This window comes from Hoplias malabaricus, chromosome 4 (genome assembly GCF_029633855.1).
Source record: "Hoplias malabaricus isolate fHopMal1 chromosome 4, fHopMal1.hap1, whole genome shotgun sequence".
Taxonomy (NCBI): Eukaryota; Metazoa; Chordata; class Actinopteri; order Characiformes; family Erythrinidae; genus Hoplias; species Hoplias malabaricus.
The window spans coordinates 23,183,630-23,200,399 of record NC_089803.1 but is presented as its reverse complement, the minus strand read 5'-3'; the positions used below and the strand labels follow the sequence as shown (position 1 = coordinate 23,200,399).

Genomic DNA, 16,770 nt, shown 5'->3' with positions numbered 1-16,770 from the left:
TTCATGATTTTCTGTCATTTCAAACGCTGCAGTTTCCTCCTGGTGCTCGCTCTATTGTCTCTCGCTCATCGGAGGGCTCTGTTCCGTCTGAACAGCTCATGCGCAACACACACCCGTGGGCAGGGCATAATATACAAATCTAACCCTAGGTTACACTGACACCGTCTGGTGTACAAACACAGAAAGCACGAGCAGAACACACACTGCAATGACTTTTAATAAAAGCAAGCTGAGAATATCGCTTTAACAAGTGCAGGACCCTTCAGGACGTCATATGTCATTTAATACACAACTACATACCATTAGAGGAAATGTATGAGTACCAGCCTGTCTGATTTCATTCATACAGATGTGGTCCGTACTTTACTCATTAAACTGATGATACAGCGGTGCATATAAGTTGCTATAATATGTTTTTTAAGTAAAATATGCGTGTTATAAATTTAGCTATCATTGATATACATGGAAATGGACCAGTCACCATTTTTACTTCAGTTTCCAGGTCTGTCTTAAAAGCTCTGTTCTCACCACAGCGCACATTCTATGCACAACGTCACACGTGTTAGCTTTTACTTCAGTGTTTAAAGGTGTATACAGTGTGTAAACAATCTCACACTAATTTATAAATGCTGCAACATGTTTGGGGTTAATTAGGGAGGTTTAGAAAAGCTATTGCCTTTCACTGTGTGGCTATGGGTTACAGAGTGGTGTGATGTGAAGGTTGTTTATTTCAACAAAATATTTCATAATGTTGTCTGTGTGTTTACCTTTGTGTAATTCATACAATACACACATTTAACTTCTGATTTTGTTCTTTCCAGTAATTTATTTCTGCCCACTTTCACGTTGCATTATCTGTAGCCATTTATATAATTCTCCATCCACTATAAACACCTGCTGTTACACCTCAACCCCAGCTGTTACTTATTTCAAAGTATGTCTGTTATGGTGAGGCATGCATAATAAAGTGCTCTGAAAGATATATCCATTAAATACTCAGAAATACTTTACACAAGCTACAATACCCAATATAGTTGGATAATAACAAGTGACAACCACAGAGAGGCTAAAAAATAAAATATACTCATGTACACGATTTAAAATGGACATATAACAGTGGTATGTGACTGTATGTGAAAATAAGAGCTACACAAAAAAAAAAAAAAAAAAAACATCACCATGGTGATTCCCTGTTAATACTGTTGTTTTAATTTACACAGTTCTGTAATGAAAGCTTATGAATTCACACCTCCTTCTGGAGAAGAGAATGTAATGTACCTCTAGGGAACAAAATTACACTTCATTTACACTGATTAAACATTTGGTAAGCAATAATGTATATGTATGGTACTTTATTCCAACAAGGTACCATAATAAAAGCCAACAAAATTCACTGTCCACAAAGCCAATATAACAAGAGATTCAGCACAATGGACAGCACCAACCTTTTTCACAATCATGAATATATCCACCCTATGCATTTTTTTAGATGGATGTAAGGGGAATAAATGAGCATAGATGATAACTCCTACCTCCACAGAGGCTCTGCTCCTGCGGTCCGGTACCACCAGAGTGTTCCCGTTACTGCCCGGTACTATAGTAGAACCGATACTCATTCTGGGGCCCACTAACATGTAGCGCTTATCTCCGGATCTGTACTGGATGCTGTGGCACAGAGTCCCGTCATAATTTGTATCTTGTAAATCCTTGGAAGAATAGTGTGTAGATTTGGAGCACTGCATTACAATCAGGACAATGACACTGAGCACAAACAGCACTGAGACCGAGCCCAGAGTGATGGTCAGATAAAAAGTCACGTCACTGTCCTCCTCGTCTTTGACTGCGTTGGGAACATCAGAAGCTGCAAAAGCCTCTTTGGGCTCCACAACTTTGATGAGCACGGTCGCCGTCGCCGAGAGGGACACGTTGCCATTGTCTTTGACCAGTACGAGCAGTTTATGCCGAGCCTCGTCTGTTTCCGTGAACGACCGAAGGGTCCTTATCTGTCCCGTGTAGCGCTCCAGACCAAACAGACTGTGGTCACTCACTTCCTGCAGGGAGAACAGCAGCCAGCCGTTGTAGCCGATATCTGCGTCGTAGGCTCGGACCTTAGTGACCAGATGTCCTGCGTTCACGTTGCGGGGGACCTCCTCCAGCCCTTCAGCAGATCCGTTAGCGCTGACTGGAGATAAGATCACTGGAGCGTTGTCGTTCTGATCCAGAATGAACACCTTCACTGAGACGTTGCTGCTCAGAGCTGGACTTCCAGAGTCTGTAGCGAGCACGTGGAACTGGAACCACTTCACGCTCTCAAAGTCGAAGCTCTTCAGCGCGTGGATGACGCCGGTTTCGGGGTTGATGTTCAGGAATGACGTCATGTCGCTCAGTGCTCCATCTCCTCTGGGAATGTGGTATGAGATCACAGCGTTCTCATTAATGTCTTTGTCAAAGGCGTGGACAGAACATATGGATGCTCCAGGGGCGTTGTTTTCAGGAAGGTACAGGTGAAGAGGGTTGACAGGAAACTCTGGTCTATTGTCGTTTACATCCGACACCCGTATTTTCAGCGTCTTGGAGGAGGATAAAGGTGGCTGACCCAGATCCACTGCAGTGATGGTGATGTCGTACTGAGAAACCAGCTCTCTGTCCAGGCGGTTATTGGTCACTAAGGAAAACATGTTGTCCTGCACAGATGGTTTCAACTCAAATGGTATGTTGTCATTAAGGCGACAGATCACTTTACCGTTCACACCGGAGTCCTTATCTGTAACACTGATCAGAGAGATGACAGTGCCAGGCTGGGAACCTTCAGATATCTCATTGGTGAGTGCTGTGATCTCTATTTCAGGAGTGTTGTCGTTTACATCCACTATTTTTATGATAATTCCACTTTCACCAGTTAATGGTGGCTGGCCTTTATCTGTTGCTTGAATATCTAACTTATAGACTTCATTGTTCTCAAAATCAAGGACACCCTTCATTCGAATCTCCCCAGTCTTGTTGTCCATACTGAACATATCTCGGATTCTCGTGCTCACCTCAGACCCAAAAGAGTAGACCACATCTCCATTAGGACCTTCATCTAAATCCGTAGCACTCACCTTCAGGATCAGGACTCCAGGCTCCGCGTTTTCTGCCACTGTGGTGGAATACACATCTTGGCTGAAAACAGGGGGGTTATCGTTTGAGTCTAGAACCACGATGGTGACATTGAGAGCCCCTGATTTTGGTGGAGTGCCACCATCGCTTGCGGTGAGTGTGATTCTATGCTCCGCCTTTTTCTCGCGGTCCAAATGTTTCTGTAAAACGAGGTAAGGGATTTGTTCTTCTCCACGCTCTCGGACTTGTAATTCGAAGTGCTCGTTCTGACTTATTTTATACACACGGACTGAATTGACGCCGATATCAGGGTCACGCGCGGCCTGGAGCTGGAAACGTGCCCCCGTGAGTCTGTTCTCTGCTATTTCCAGTATTTTCTCTTTCTCGGGAAAGCTGGGTGAGTGGTCGTTAATGTCTGTGACCTCTACCCCTACGTGGTGGATCTCTAGAGGACCCTCTACTGCTATTTTAAGATTCAAAATGCAGGCAACATTTCCATCACAGATCTCCTCTCTGTCGATTCTCCTGAGCACATACAAGGCGCCGCTGTTCTGATTTACCTGGAAAAGCGCCTCCTTAGATCCAGACACGATACGAAAGCGTCTGTCCACCAGAGCACCGACATCAAGACCCAAATCCTTAGCAAGATTCCCCACAACGTACCCCTCTTTCCGCTCCTCTGGAATAGAGTAGCGCACCTGAGCCGAAACCTGCTCCTCCTCAAACGGACGCAGCAGAAAGAAGCACAGCACAACCCAGCAGTGGTCACGTTTACTCCTTTGTCCTCCGGCAGTCATCGTGAACGACGCCTTTAAACCCGTTTCCACGTGTCAGATCTCCAGATCGTCCTCATTTAGAGAGCGGGTCCATACAGTTTAGGTGCTGAACGTTAATAATGCATTAAAAATGCGGTGGTTTCGGAATATAACCGAGTCCTCCGCTGAATAACCACCCGCTTCTTCCTCGGAGAGATTCTGCTCAGGGGACAAACAGACATGCGCCACACGGACCAATGAGCAGAGACTAAACCCAGCCTCTATCTCTGTGCAACAGTGACATCCTCTGGAGTAACACGACTAGTTTAAAACCTTGGGAATATAACTAAAAATCAAGTATCAATCTTTGTTTAACTCTTAATTACTTCTTCCAAAGACTGTTTGATTAAAAAAATACAGATGCATTATTGTTCTCTAAATGTACAGACCGTGAAAACACACAGCAGTGGTCTTAAAGTCCTGTTGTGCACATTGGAGGTTCATTACATCCTCTTCTTCAGAGAAAAATAAACTGAATATATGTGCGCTTTCATATTAAAACTGTTTTAAATGGAAAAACAAAATAAAAGCATGGAGTTGAAATACAATTTATGAAATCATTGTTGCTCCAAAAGCAGCATTTAAAACATAAAACGATACAATGCCATTCCTGAATTAAATATAGCACGCACCATCAATGGCCTCACCACAGAGAGAGAGAAAGGTACATGTAGAGTCAGGTGAAAGCTTCCATAGGAAGACGTCTCAGTCATACACAGCACCGCAGAGGTCCGTTACATTTAAGCGAGAAGGTTAAGACGGTTTATTAATGAATCTTCAATGTAAAACAAATATTATCAGAGTTTAAATAAATAAAACCATACGCGCATTTTAAACAGTCACGTGTAACGCGTTACAGGGATTTATTTAATAGCACTATCCTCATTCTTAATTTGACATATGGACTGTTCATCCAAGAACTTAACAAAGCTGCCACTGGAAGAGCTTTGAATAACAAGCTGAAGTTTGGATGTAATTAAATGTATACGTTTTTGAGAGCAAATAAAAACTACCAGGCGAAAAGATGTGAAAATCCAATTGTATCATATTCACAAGTTTTTAAAATAGCACAAACACACAAAGCATTTTCAAAACCCATTGAAAACTTTGTCTGACACAAGCTACACAATCCAGTCCAGTCCAACAACATCATCTGTGTCCTAAATCCGCTTGTGTTAAAAAAAATAATAATACAACATGCTACACATACAGCGTAGTTGATTACGTCTGTAAGGAAACGGGGTGGACAGCATTCCCCCACTTTTTTCCCAGGGAGGGAACGCGATCCCCGTTTTTTGAGAAATCCGTTTAAAGAAAGCCCAGTTTCAGCTGCTCACTGGACGTAAGTAGAGGACAGAGACAAACCTGAGTAGTCTGGGCTTTATTACAAAAAAGGGCAAAGCGGAAACGAGAAAAACAAGCAGAAACCAAGCCCGCGAAATATTCCCGAGCCCTCTAGGACTAAAACCAGAGGCAAAAATAAATGAAACAAAGCAAGAATTCTGTACACGTGAAGATAAAATAGAAGAAATTTAATTTGCATGCTTTTACACAAAGTTATTTATTTTAAAAAACGCAATATATATAAACACAACGAAAACATGCAAAATTCCTTCAAGATTTTGCCTTATGCCCTCGGAACAGGGGAAGAACCAGGGACGCGCATCTTTCTGTGGTAAGACTCATAGGTTTAGGTTTGATACCGGGTGGTACTTGGTTTAAAAGGTTTGAGAACCACTGCTCTAAATGGTTACATTTCATGCAAAACCTTGACATTAAAATAAGTAAATTTGAGAAGACATTTTTTTCAGAGTACCAAGACAGTAAAACACGTCCCTGCGGCAAAAATAAAAGTAAGACTTCATATCGAAGCTTTTGATAAACAGCTTCAGCGCTGTGCTCAGTATGTTTGTATGACAGAAGTAAATAAACACACACACGCATAATATAACATATTTGAAGAGGAGATTTCTCTCTCTCTCTCTCTGTCTCTCTGTCTCTCTCTCTCTCTCTCTCTCTCTCTCTCTGTCTCTCTCTGTCTCTCTCTGTCTCTCTGTCTCTCTCTCTCTCTTTCTCCCTCTCTCTCTCTCTCTCTCTCTCTCTCTCTCTCTCTCTCTGTCTCTCTCTCTCTGTCTCTCTCTCTCTCTCTCTCTGTCTCTCTCTCTCTGTCTCTCTCTCTCTGTCTCTCTCTCTCTCTGTCTCTCTCTCTCTCTGTCTCTCTCACACACACACACACACACACACACACACACACACACACACACACACACACACACACCTTTCCAGAAGCCCTGATTCTGCAGGAATTAATTATATGGCTGTGATCTAGTAGATCTAGTAAACACATTTGATGAATGATCAACAAAGCAAAACTCCAGCACCAAGGACAGCACCGACAACATCCACTCGACCAAATCCTACTCAAGCATTTTGGGGAAACGTTGGTGGGAAAGAATAAACGCATATAACATCTCCTACCTCCCCAGAGGCTCTGCTCCTGCGGTCCGGTACCACCAGAGTGTTCCCGTTACTGCCCGGTACTATAGTAGAACCGATACTCATTCTGGGGCCCACTAACATGTAGCGCTTATCTCCGGATCTGTACTGGATGCTGTGGCACAGAGTCCCGTCATAATTTGTATCTTGTAAATCCTTGGAGGAATAGTGTGTAGATTTGGAGCACTGCATTACAATCAGGACAATGACACTGAGCACAAACAGCACTGAGACCGAGCCCAGAGTGATGGTCAGATAAAAAGTCACGTCACTGTCCTCCTCGTCTTTGACTGCGTTGGGAACATCAGAAGCTGCAAAAGCCTCTTTGGGCTCCACAACTTTGATGAGCACAGTCGCTGTCGCCGAGAGGGACACGTTGCCGTTGTCTTTGACCAGTACGAGCAGTTTATGCCGAGCCTCGTCTGTTTCCGTGAACGGCCGAAGGGTCCTTATCTGTCCCGTGTAGCGCTCCAGACCAAACAGACTGTGGTCACTCACTTCCTGCAGGGAGAACAGCAGCCAGCCGTTGTAGCCGATATCTGCGTCGTAGGCTCGGACCTTAGTGACCAGATGTCCTGCGTTCACGTTGCGGGGGACCTCCTCCAGCCCTTCAGCAGATCCGTTAGCGCTGACTGGAGATAAGATCACTGGAGCGTTGTCGTTCTGATCCAGAATGAACACCTTCACTGAGACGTTGCTGCTCAGAGCTGGACTTCCAGAGTCTGTAGCGAGCACGTGGAACTGGAACCACTTCACGCTCTCAAAGTCGAAGCTCTTCAGCGCGTGGATGACGCCGGTCTCTGGGTTGATGTTCAGAAATGACGTCATGTCATTTTTGGAGTCATCGGTTTTGAGAAGTTGATAAGTAACGACAGCATTTTCGTTTAAGTCTCTATCAGAGGCGGTTACAGAAAATATCGAGGCTCCTGGGATATTGTTCTCCATGAGGTACAGTTCTAGAGATCTCTGAGAAAACTCTGGGCTGTTATCGTTAATGTCCGATATCTGTACGCTGAGGGTTTTGTAGGATGATAACGGATCTTGACCGAGATCTGTGGCTGTTATTGTTATTTCGAAATGGTCCATGTTCTCCCTGTCTAAGCTCTGTTTTGTCACTAAAGAAAACATATTTTCCTGGACTGACGGTTTCAGCTCGAAAGGCACGTTGTCTGACAATTTACACACCACTTTCCCATTAAGTCCAGAGTCTTTGTCTGTGACGCTTATTAGAGAAATGACGGTTCCAGGTTTCGCGTCCTCTGGAACTAAGCTGGACAAGGAGGTGACTTCAATCTCCGGCTTATTATCATTCACATCTAATACCTTAATAACCACCCTGCACTCAACGGTTAATGGAGGCTGTCCCCTGTCTGCGGCTTGTACGTCTAGTTTATAAACCTCCGTGTCCTCAAAGTCCACCTGCCCTTTCACTTTGATCTCCCCTGTTAAATGGTCCAAATCAAAGACATCATACACTTTACGCTTGAGGTTTCTCACAAAGGAATATTCTACGTCACCATTCATCCCTTCATCCTGATCTGAAGCATTCAGTTTAATCACTACAATCCCAATGGGCGCATTTTCCTGTATAGTCACTGAATACGAGTCTTGGCTAAACACAGGACGATTGTCGTTAGAATCAAGGACATTGACCATAATATTCAAAGTGCCTGACCTCGGAGGGTTTCCTCCATCAATCGCTGTTAAAACTAGACCATGCTTATGCTTATCTTCCCGGTCCAGTGATTTCCTCAGAACCAAAAATGGAATTTTGTCTTCGTCGCTGTCTCTAACGTCTATCTCAAAGTTTTCATTGCGGCTTAATCTGTAAGATCGCACGGAGTTAGTGCCTGTGTCAGGGTCACGCGCGGCTTGGACCTGGAATCGAGTCCCTAATGCCGTTTGTTCGCCTATTTCGAAATGCTGTTGCTTATCTGGGAAGACTGGTGAATGATCATTAACATCTGCAATTTCCACAGCAACGTAATGCAGCTCAAGAGGATTTTCCAGCGCAATTTTTATATTTAATAAACAGCTTGGATTCCCGTTGCATATCTCTTCCCTATCAATCTTCTTATGAACAAACAAAACGCCATTGTTCGGATTTACCTCCAGGAAAGCGTCCTTAGCTCCGGAGACGATGCGAAAGCGCCTGTCTGCCAACGTACTGACATCCAGGCCCAGATCCTTAGCTAGGTTTGCCACAGTGGACCCTTCTTTCACCTCCTCGGGAATGGAGTACCGTGTCTGAGCCCAAACCTGCTCCCCGGATAAAAGCAGTAGACAAAATCGCAGGGCTAGCGAGATAAGACCGAGCCTCCGTTTGTTCCTTTGTCCTCTGTCTCCCATCGTTAATGACCACACAAACCGAGGCAGAACAGGTAAAGGATTTCCACGGTCAGTCACCGCAGTGATGGGTGAGCAGCGGCAACAAAAAAATCCTTCATAATTCAATGAGATATATTGTAATGCCTGGCAATAACGGACACAAACCCCGTAGCGTCACATTGCCTTAGCTCCCATCCGCTTCTCCGTTCTCAGAAACAAAACGCCACTGCGCATGTCACGAACAGGGGCAGAGCCACATGCCTGAAAGCCAAAACTAAGACCAACACTGACACCGAGTGGTCTCTGGTCGTTTAGACAACACTGAATTAATGTTATTTTTAAATCACTATCAGGGTTTCACAACATAAATGATCAAATCTCAATTCACACACAGTACTGCTTTACACACAATAAAAGATGGTATCTGGGTTTCCACATTGTTAGCAAAGAAAAACATCGCTTTGGTGCAGAAGGAAGCAGGTTTCAGCACCACGGACAGTAGCGAAGTGTCCAAATCTAAATCTCTAAAAGCGGTGGGCAGTGTCATGTGGATGAAATGAAATGGCCGTGGGGTTTACTATTGAAATAACATGCAAGCTAAGCTTAGACTTTATTTTCATGTGGGAAAGCGGCTCTGTGATACGTCGAGGGTGTTGCGTAATGCTGTTTAATGCAAGTTAAAGCAATGTTTAAAACTGATGTACATTTAAAAGATACAACAATGTGTTAAAGTGCAGTTGTGTTCTCTATATGTACATTACAATTTCTTAGAGGGAAGGAGGGGTGAATACTCCAAATCTTTCTTTGAAGAACTGTGTAAAATAAATAAATAAATGTAAGTCCCGGATATGAAATGCAGTGTATGAAATCAACACAGTTTTAACATTTACAGGTACAACAGAATAAGCAACAATTACGTTCCCCCAAACTAAAGGTACTGGAAACGTTCCCTTGATGGTACCACCACAGTGACAGTTTTTCTAATAGTGTACGTTCATTTAAAGCAGAACTCTCTCAGTTCGAAAAAAACTGAAAATTGGCACCGTGTTCTGCGAGTTCTGAGGAATGTTATCCTTTTTCCTTTTCAACCCCGTACACACTTCAGAACGAAAACACACAACAAAACCAGCACTTTAAACTCTAAACCATTATCCACTGACCCCGTAGATACCAAACACTCGAGCCCAGCACTTAGTCATATCAAGTATATCAGCAAACTTATTATAACAACAGCCTCAGTAAAGTCTATAAAACGTTCTTCTTAGGAGACCGCTATAAATAAATGCAGCATTTTAAATGAAAGAAAAACAAACAACTTTAAATATTTTGTCTTGTTTAAAACTATTTTAAATATATTTCTTAAATAATGCAGATAGTCTATTATTATGTGTGTAGACCACACGCTTTAAAATAAATTATTTTGAACACAATTCTAACGGATTGTGAATAAAAAAAAAACGTAAAGGTACATTACAAACTCTTCTTCAGAAAGAGGGGCGAATGTTTCTGAAATTTTATTACAGAACTGTGAACGGAAAAAATGGCGATGAAATGCGGTGCATGAAATAAACACAATTTAAAACTCCACAATTATAATAGAGAAAGGTACAATTATGTTCCCTAAATAAACCTACGAATATGTACCCTTCAGGGAACCACCACAGTGACGGTTTTACTAACGTTTACTAACAATCCCCTTCCATTGTCCTTCCTGAGATGCCGCTATGTACTTAATGTCCGGGTGTCGTTTACCTTACTGTACAAATAAATACCTTTAAAGAAGCAACCAAATGAGAACAAACCAGGGCTGGGTTTATCCAAAGAATCTTACAGCAAATAATATTCTTAAGTGAACATCACACTGAACACGCTTTCTCCCTGTTAACATGATCTCAACACTAAGAAGTTGTGGGGAAACTGGGCACGGCTTTTACGCACAGCTTCAAAGAAAAATAACGCTTTACATTAAGTAAGAAAAATGTTTAAAACAATTAGGAGTGTATAAAACTATCATTTTACGTAATCACACGTAATGAGGTAAACTCCTACCTCCCCAGAGGCTCTGCTCCTGCGGTCCGGTACCACCAGAGTGTTCCCGTTACTGCCCGGTACTATAGTAGAACCGATACTCATTCTGGGGCCCACTAACATGTAGCGCTTATCTCCGGATCTGTACTGGATGCTGTGGCACAGAGTCCCGTCATAATTTGTATCTTGTAAATCCTTGGAGGAATAGTGTGTAGATTTGGAGCACTGCATTACAATCAGGACAATGACACTGAGCACAAACAGCACTGAGACCGAGCCCAGAGTGATGGTCAGATAAAAAGTCACGTCACTGTCCTCCTCGTCTTTGACTGCGTTGGGAACATCAGAAGCTGCAAAAGCCTCTTTGGGCTCCACAACTTTGATGAGCACAGTCGCTGTCGCCGAGAGGGACACGTTGCCGTTGTCTTTGACCAGTACGAGCAGTTTATGCTGAGCCTCGTCTGTTTCCGTGAACGGCCGAAGGGTCCTTATCTGTCCCGTGTAGCGCTCCAGACCAAACAGACTGTGGTCACTCACTTCCTGCAGGGAGAACAGCAGCCAGCCGTTGTAGCCGATATCTGCGTCGTAGGCTCGGACCTTAGTGACCAGATGTCCTGCGTTCACGTTGCGGGGGACCTCCTCCAGCCCTTCAGCAGATCCGTTAGCGCTGACTGGAGATAAGATCACTGGAGCGTTGTCGTTCTGATCCAGAATGAACACCTTCACTGAGACGTTGCTGCTCAGAGCTGGACTTCCAGAGTCTGTAGCGAGCACGTGGAACTGGAACCACTTCACGCTCTCAAAGTCGAAGCTCTTCAGCGCGTGGATGACGCCGGTTTCCGGGTTAATGTTCAGGAATGACGTCATGTCGCTATGTGAACTGCCCTCTCGGAGAATACTGTAGAAAACGGCAGCGTTTTCGTTGATGTCGTTGTCTGTTGCAGTGACGGTCAAAATGGCGGCTCCGGGAGCGTTGTTTTCCAGTAAATATAGTTCTAGAGGGTTGTGAGGAAACTGTGGGCTGTTATCATTCACATCGGAGACCTGCACCTTCAGAGTCTTTACTGAGGACAGAGGAGGCTGACCGAGGTCAGTGGCTATTACTATGATTTCGTAACTGGACGTTTCCTCTCGGTCCAGACGTGTTTTTGTGACTAAAGAGTACATGTGGTCCTTTATAGACGGTTTCAGCTCGAAGGGAAGATCAGGAGACAAAGTACACACCACTTTCCCGTTCACTCCGGAGTCTTTATCTAATACACTGATCAGGGAGATGACGGTCCCGGGTTTGGAGTCTTCAGGAACTAAATTAGAGAGTGATGTAACCTCTATTTCCGGGCTGTTATCGTTCACATCTAAAACTTTCACTATGACCCTGCAGTCCACCGTCATCGGAGGAGTGCCTTTATCAGACGCTAAAACATCTAATCTGTAAACGTCACTGCTTTCGAAATCTATTTCACCATTTACACGAATTTCACCAGAAATATTATTTAGTTCAAATAGATCATGGAGTTTCCTATTTATTTTACTACTAAAGGAGTAAATAACTGCTCCGTTTAAACCCTCATCCAGATCAGTAGCATTAACTTTTATCACAAGAGTGCCAACTGGAACATTCTCTTTGATTAGAGCTGTGTAAACGTCTTGACTGAACACGGGTCGGTTGTCGTTAATGTCTAGAACAGTCACGGTTATATTTAAAGTCCCAGACTTTGGTGGATTTCCACCGTCTACCGCTGTCAGTAATAGTTTATGTTCAGATTTACGCTCTCTGTCCAGTGCTCTCTGTAAAACTAGAAACGGCACTTTGTCGTCGCCTCTGTCTCTTATTTCCAGATCAAAATGTTCATTATGTGATAATTTGTAAGAGCGTAAATAATTTACACCAACGTCTGGATCGTGTGCACTCTCCAATTGAAAGCTAGCACCCGGAAAAGTGCTCTCTGCGATTTCCACCCTCTGTTGTTTATCTGGAAATCTAGGCGCATGATCATTCACATCTGTGATCTCCACCGCCACATAATGGATCTCCAGAGGGTTTTCTACCACTATTTTCAGGTCTATTACACACGAGCTCGTGCCGTCACATATTCGCTCCCTGTCAATTTTCTGATCAACACACAACACGCCATTGTTCTGATTCACCAGGAACAGAGCCTCATTAGATCCAGAAACGATACGGAATCCTCTGTCGACCAAAGAACTGACATCAAGACCCAGATCTTTAGCCAGGTTTCCCACAATGTGTCCTTCTCTGACTTCTTCTGGAACAGAGTACCTGATCTGAGACGATCCTTGATCCACCAAACACAGCAGTAAACACAAGCGTAGAGCGGTCCACCAGCGCTCCCACCTCCGCCTTTGTCTGCTGTCCTCCATGACGCTGATTTCCCCAAAACCGAGACCACGAGCACACCGCAGATCCCCGACTTTCAGAACTCGCAGTGATTCAGCACCAGAATCATCATCAAACACTGTCCAGTGAACCCTTTAAATCTGTTCTTTCTGCTGAAGAAAAGAGACCCCGAGTCCACAGAGCGACATTCCCCCTGCTCAGTGTTCTCTCGTTCATCAGGAACAAAGAGGCACTGCGCATGTCAGTGATAAGGGGAAGGGACCGTTAGAGCATCCTCACAATGTTAGAACAACACTGACACCGAGTGGTCTTTCACCACTGAGACACTGCTGAGAAAATATATCCATGTGTTTCATTTCGAGGATGTCTGCATTCACTGGGTTTAACTCGTAGGTCGCCTACCTCTGTCCCAAAAACAATCAGCAGTGTACTTTAGAAAATATTCCAGTTTGGGACAAATACAGACTGAGCCTAAGGTATTTCTAAGGCCTAAATATATTGATAAACCATAACATTATGACCACCTTATTCTTTCTACACTCACTAGCCATTGTTGGAGTTCCACTCAGGAGCAATTTATATTTCTACAGAATCCATCTGTCGCCCTGTATACATTTCTCCCCCTTTTACACTGTTCTTCAATGGTCAGGACCCCCACAGGACCACCATAGAGCATATATAATTTGGATTGTGGTCATGTGTTAGTGTGTTACATTGGTACAATTGGATCAGACACAGGAGCGCTGCGATAATTTTTAAATTTAATATTAATGAATACAGGACATCAACTGGACTATAGTCTAATTATAAAACTTAAAAGTGCCCCTGTGTATTTAGTGGAACACACTGAGAGTGAGGGTAGAAACGAGGAGGTGGTCATATGTTTGGTTGGGGTATAATAGATATTTAGTTTCTTGTTTACAGCAACAACATCACATTATTTATTCATTCATTTTCTGTAAATGCTTCATACTCTTCACGATCACGATAGGTCTGGAGCCTCAATCATTGGGTGCAAGGCAAGTACACACCAGTATACACCACTCCATCACAGGGCACCACACACTCACTTACTTATTTACACAAACACGTATGGAAACTTTCTGAAACAAAAATGGACAGTGGACTGAGATCAGAGCACCAAGAGGAAACCCACACAGACACAGAGAGACCTCACCAAACCATTCAGACAACACCTGGAGCCCTGGATATGTGTCACAGCAACACATAAATATTTAAAACTCTTTATTTAACCAGTGGTAATGATTATGAGCTTTTTCATGAATGTAGCAAGAATAATTGTTATTATTATTATTATTATTATTATTATTATTATTATTATTATTGCTGCTGCTACTGTTATTGTTTTAATATTAATTATCATGTGTAATAAAATAAGTTGTAGTAAACTAGTAGTCCTGTAGTTGTGGGTTTTTAATTTATTTAATTTTTTAAGGGTTTTAGTACCAGTAGTAGTTAAGTAATATCAGTCGTTGTTTTGTTGTTGTAGACTAGCAGTAGTAGTTGTTTTGGCTGTTGCTGTAGTACTAGCTAGTAGCAGTAGGCTGTGTATTTTGAAGTTGTCCTACATATGTGATTGAAGACGGAAAAAGGCGAAAATATTATTTTAAAAAGTTTATATTGTTTTAATATTGTACTACTTTTCATAGCTATATGTGGTTCCATGTTGGGGTTGTGTCAGCTGGTAGTAGGGGGTGGGGGACGCTAAAGAGTGCGACACAGCGCCGTTTCCCCGGCAACCGTCAGTAGCTTTGATGAAATCTGTGGTGATTTTGTTTTTCTTTATTTCTTCCCTGTTTCTTCTTAAAAGTGTTAAACTGGGTACCTTATAGTATACTTTAACCTTATAGACTACGTTATTCTACATGTTGCTCTGAGGTGTATCTGTGTGCTGTGTTAATCCCGGATTTAGGTGTTCAAATATTAGAGTTTAACCGTTAGCGTTAGCGGCAAACGTTGCAGCTAATGAGTGTTGTAAAAGCTGGTCAGACGCTAGAGTGGTTTGTTACTGGGTGTTTGTAGACATTTACTGCAGTTGTTCTTAGTCCTGGGGGGCATCTGTCTTCATGTTGTAGTTTTCTCCTCGCTCCACCAAACACTTCAGCTTCTGACGGGGCTGTTATGCTAATTACCTCATTAGTTAAATCAGGTGTGTTGGGGCAGAGGAATCTCTAAAATGTGCCGGGCAGGATCCGGACTCAGAACCACTGATTTACTGAGAGATTATTTTAAAAAGGAATATAAAGCATGTAAATAGTTTCTCGTGCTGTAACACTGTCTTTTTTAAAATTTGATTTAAATAAGTTTCTATGGAGGAAGATACTGTTAAAATACATCCTCTTTAGATGCAGTGGTGATCATTAAAACTCACATTGCTTTAATTAACAATATGATTTACACTTGATATTTAGTTTTTACATTTACGATTTACAATTGATATTTACAGTTAATTTACTTTACTGTTATATACAGATCAGCCATAACATTAAAGCCAGTGACTTGTTTCTGCACTCGTTCTCCACTGTATCAGCTCCACCTCTGTGCATTTTGTATTTCTATATTTACAGATTTTTATACTTGAGCTGAGAATAATCTACCATCCAAATAATGCCTGCTCTGTGGTGGTTTTGTGGGGGTCCTGACCATTAAAGAACAAGGAGAAAGAAGACCATCAGTCTATGTATCACTGTATTCACCATTTTACACCACATTGCTTTTTTGGACATAAAAGCCACCAGGAAGCTCAAGCTAAGGACAGGGCTTAACTGCTACGTGTGTGTGTGTGTTTTCACTCCAATGTGTTAAATGCACTAAACACATTTTGCTGTACATTGTACAATGACAAACACGTGGACATTTATGTTCATTTCGTTCTCTCAATAGATGTTCATCAGGAATAAATTACACAGACCTCCATTTTCCTTTTAGAGTTCCCCCCTGTTCAGTTTGTTTCAGCAGTGTCTCTAATCAAGTCAAGTCATATTTATTTATATAGCACATTTCAAAGTGCTGCACAATAAAAATCAACTAACAAACAAAACCAGATAAAATTATAAAACATACATATACAAGAAATAAAACAAGTGAAAGAATCTAATAATAAAATGTTGTGGAGGAAATACTGATGGCAAGGCAACATGAACCAAGGCAGAACAAATGGCTGAAATCATTTAAAAAGACCCAAACGCCAGAGAAAATAAATAGGTTTTCAAATTGGACTTAAAAGTCACTATTGTAGGGGACTGCTTTATGAAGAGTGGGAGACTATTCCAAAGTCTTGGAGTGGCTACAGGAAGTGTCAGATCTCCTTTGAACCGAGAATGAGGGGTGTCTAAAAGCAAATGGTTAGAGGAACGTAGGGCACGTGGGGTAGATCGAAGTCAAAGAAAAACCGAAATATATTTTGGAGCCAGGCCATGGAGAACTTTAAAGGCAAACAGTAACACTTTAATTTCAACTCTGTATTTCACCGGTAGCCAGTGCAATGCCGACACGGGTAACTCTCTCCCTTTTCTTAGTACCATTTTGGACCAGTTGCAATAGTAACAGGCTTGAATGAGAGATCCCCAGGTACAGAGAATTACAATAGGAGGAGATAAACGCATGAATACGTGTTTAAAGGTC

At 42.6% G+C, this 16,770-nt stretch overlaps 3 protein-coding genes across 3 annotated transcripts; all 3 read right to left on the bottom strand.

The window, feature by feature from the left end:
• Window positions 1-150: 150 nt before the first annotated feature.
• Window positions 151-3,896, bottom strand: LOC136694972 (protocadherin gamma-A11-like). Its single transcript, XM_066668785.1, has 2 exons — window positions 1,533-3,896; window positions 151-165 (listed from the first exon to the last, which is right to left on the bottom strand). Exons 1-2 carry the CDS (start codon window positions 3,894-3,896, stop codon window positions 151-153), a joined length of 2,379 nt encoding a protein of 792 aa, XP_066524882.1.
• A 2,439-nt stretch (window positions 3,897-6,335) lies between these two features.
• LOC136694971 (protocadherin alpha-7-like) lies at window positions 6,336-8,759 on the bottom strand. Its single transcript, XM_066668784.1, has one exon. The coding sequence runs from the start codon at window positions 8,757-8,759 to the stop codon at window positions 6,336-6,338; it is 2,424 nt and encodes an 807-aa protein (XP_066524881.1).
• A 1,989-nt stretch (window positions 8,760-10,748) lies between these two features.
• LOC136694970 (protocadherin alpha-7-like) lies at window positions 10,749-13,177 on the bottom strand. Its single transcript, XM_066668783.1, has one exon. It carries the CDS (start codon window positions 13,146-13,148, stop codon window positions 10,749-10,751), a length of 2,400 nt encoding a protein of 799 aa, XP_066524880.1. The 5' UTR covers window positions 13,149-13,177.
• Window positions 13,178-16,770: the final 3,593 nt, after the last annotated feature.

Coding starts and splice junctions, on each gene's coding strand:
- LOC136694970 (XM_066668783.1), bottom strand. CDS start 13,148: ATGGAGGACAGCAGACAAAGGCGGAGGTGGGAGCGCTGGTGGACCGCT.
- LOC136694971 (XM_066668784.1), bottom strand. CDS start 8,759: ATGGGAGACAGAGGACAAAGGAACAAACGGAGGCTCGGTCTTATCTCG.
- LOC136694972 (XM_066668785.1), bottom strand. CDS start 3,896: ATGACTGCCGGAGGACAAAGGAGTAAACGTGACCACTGCTGGGTTGTG.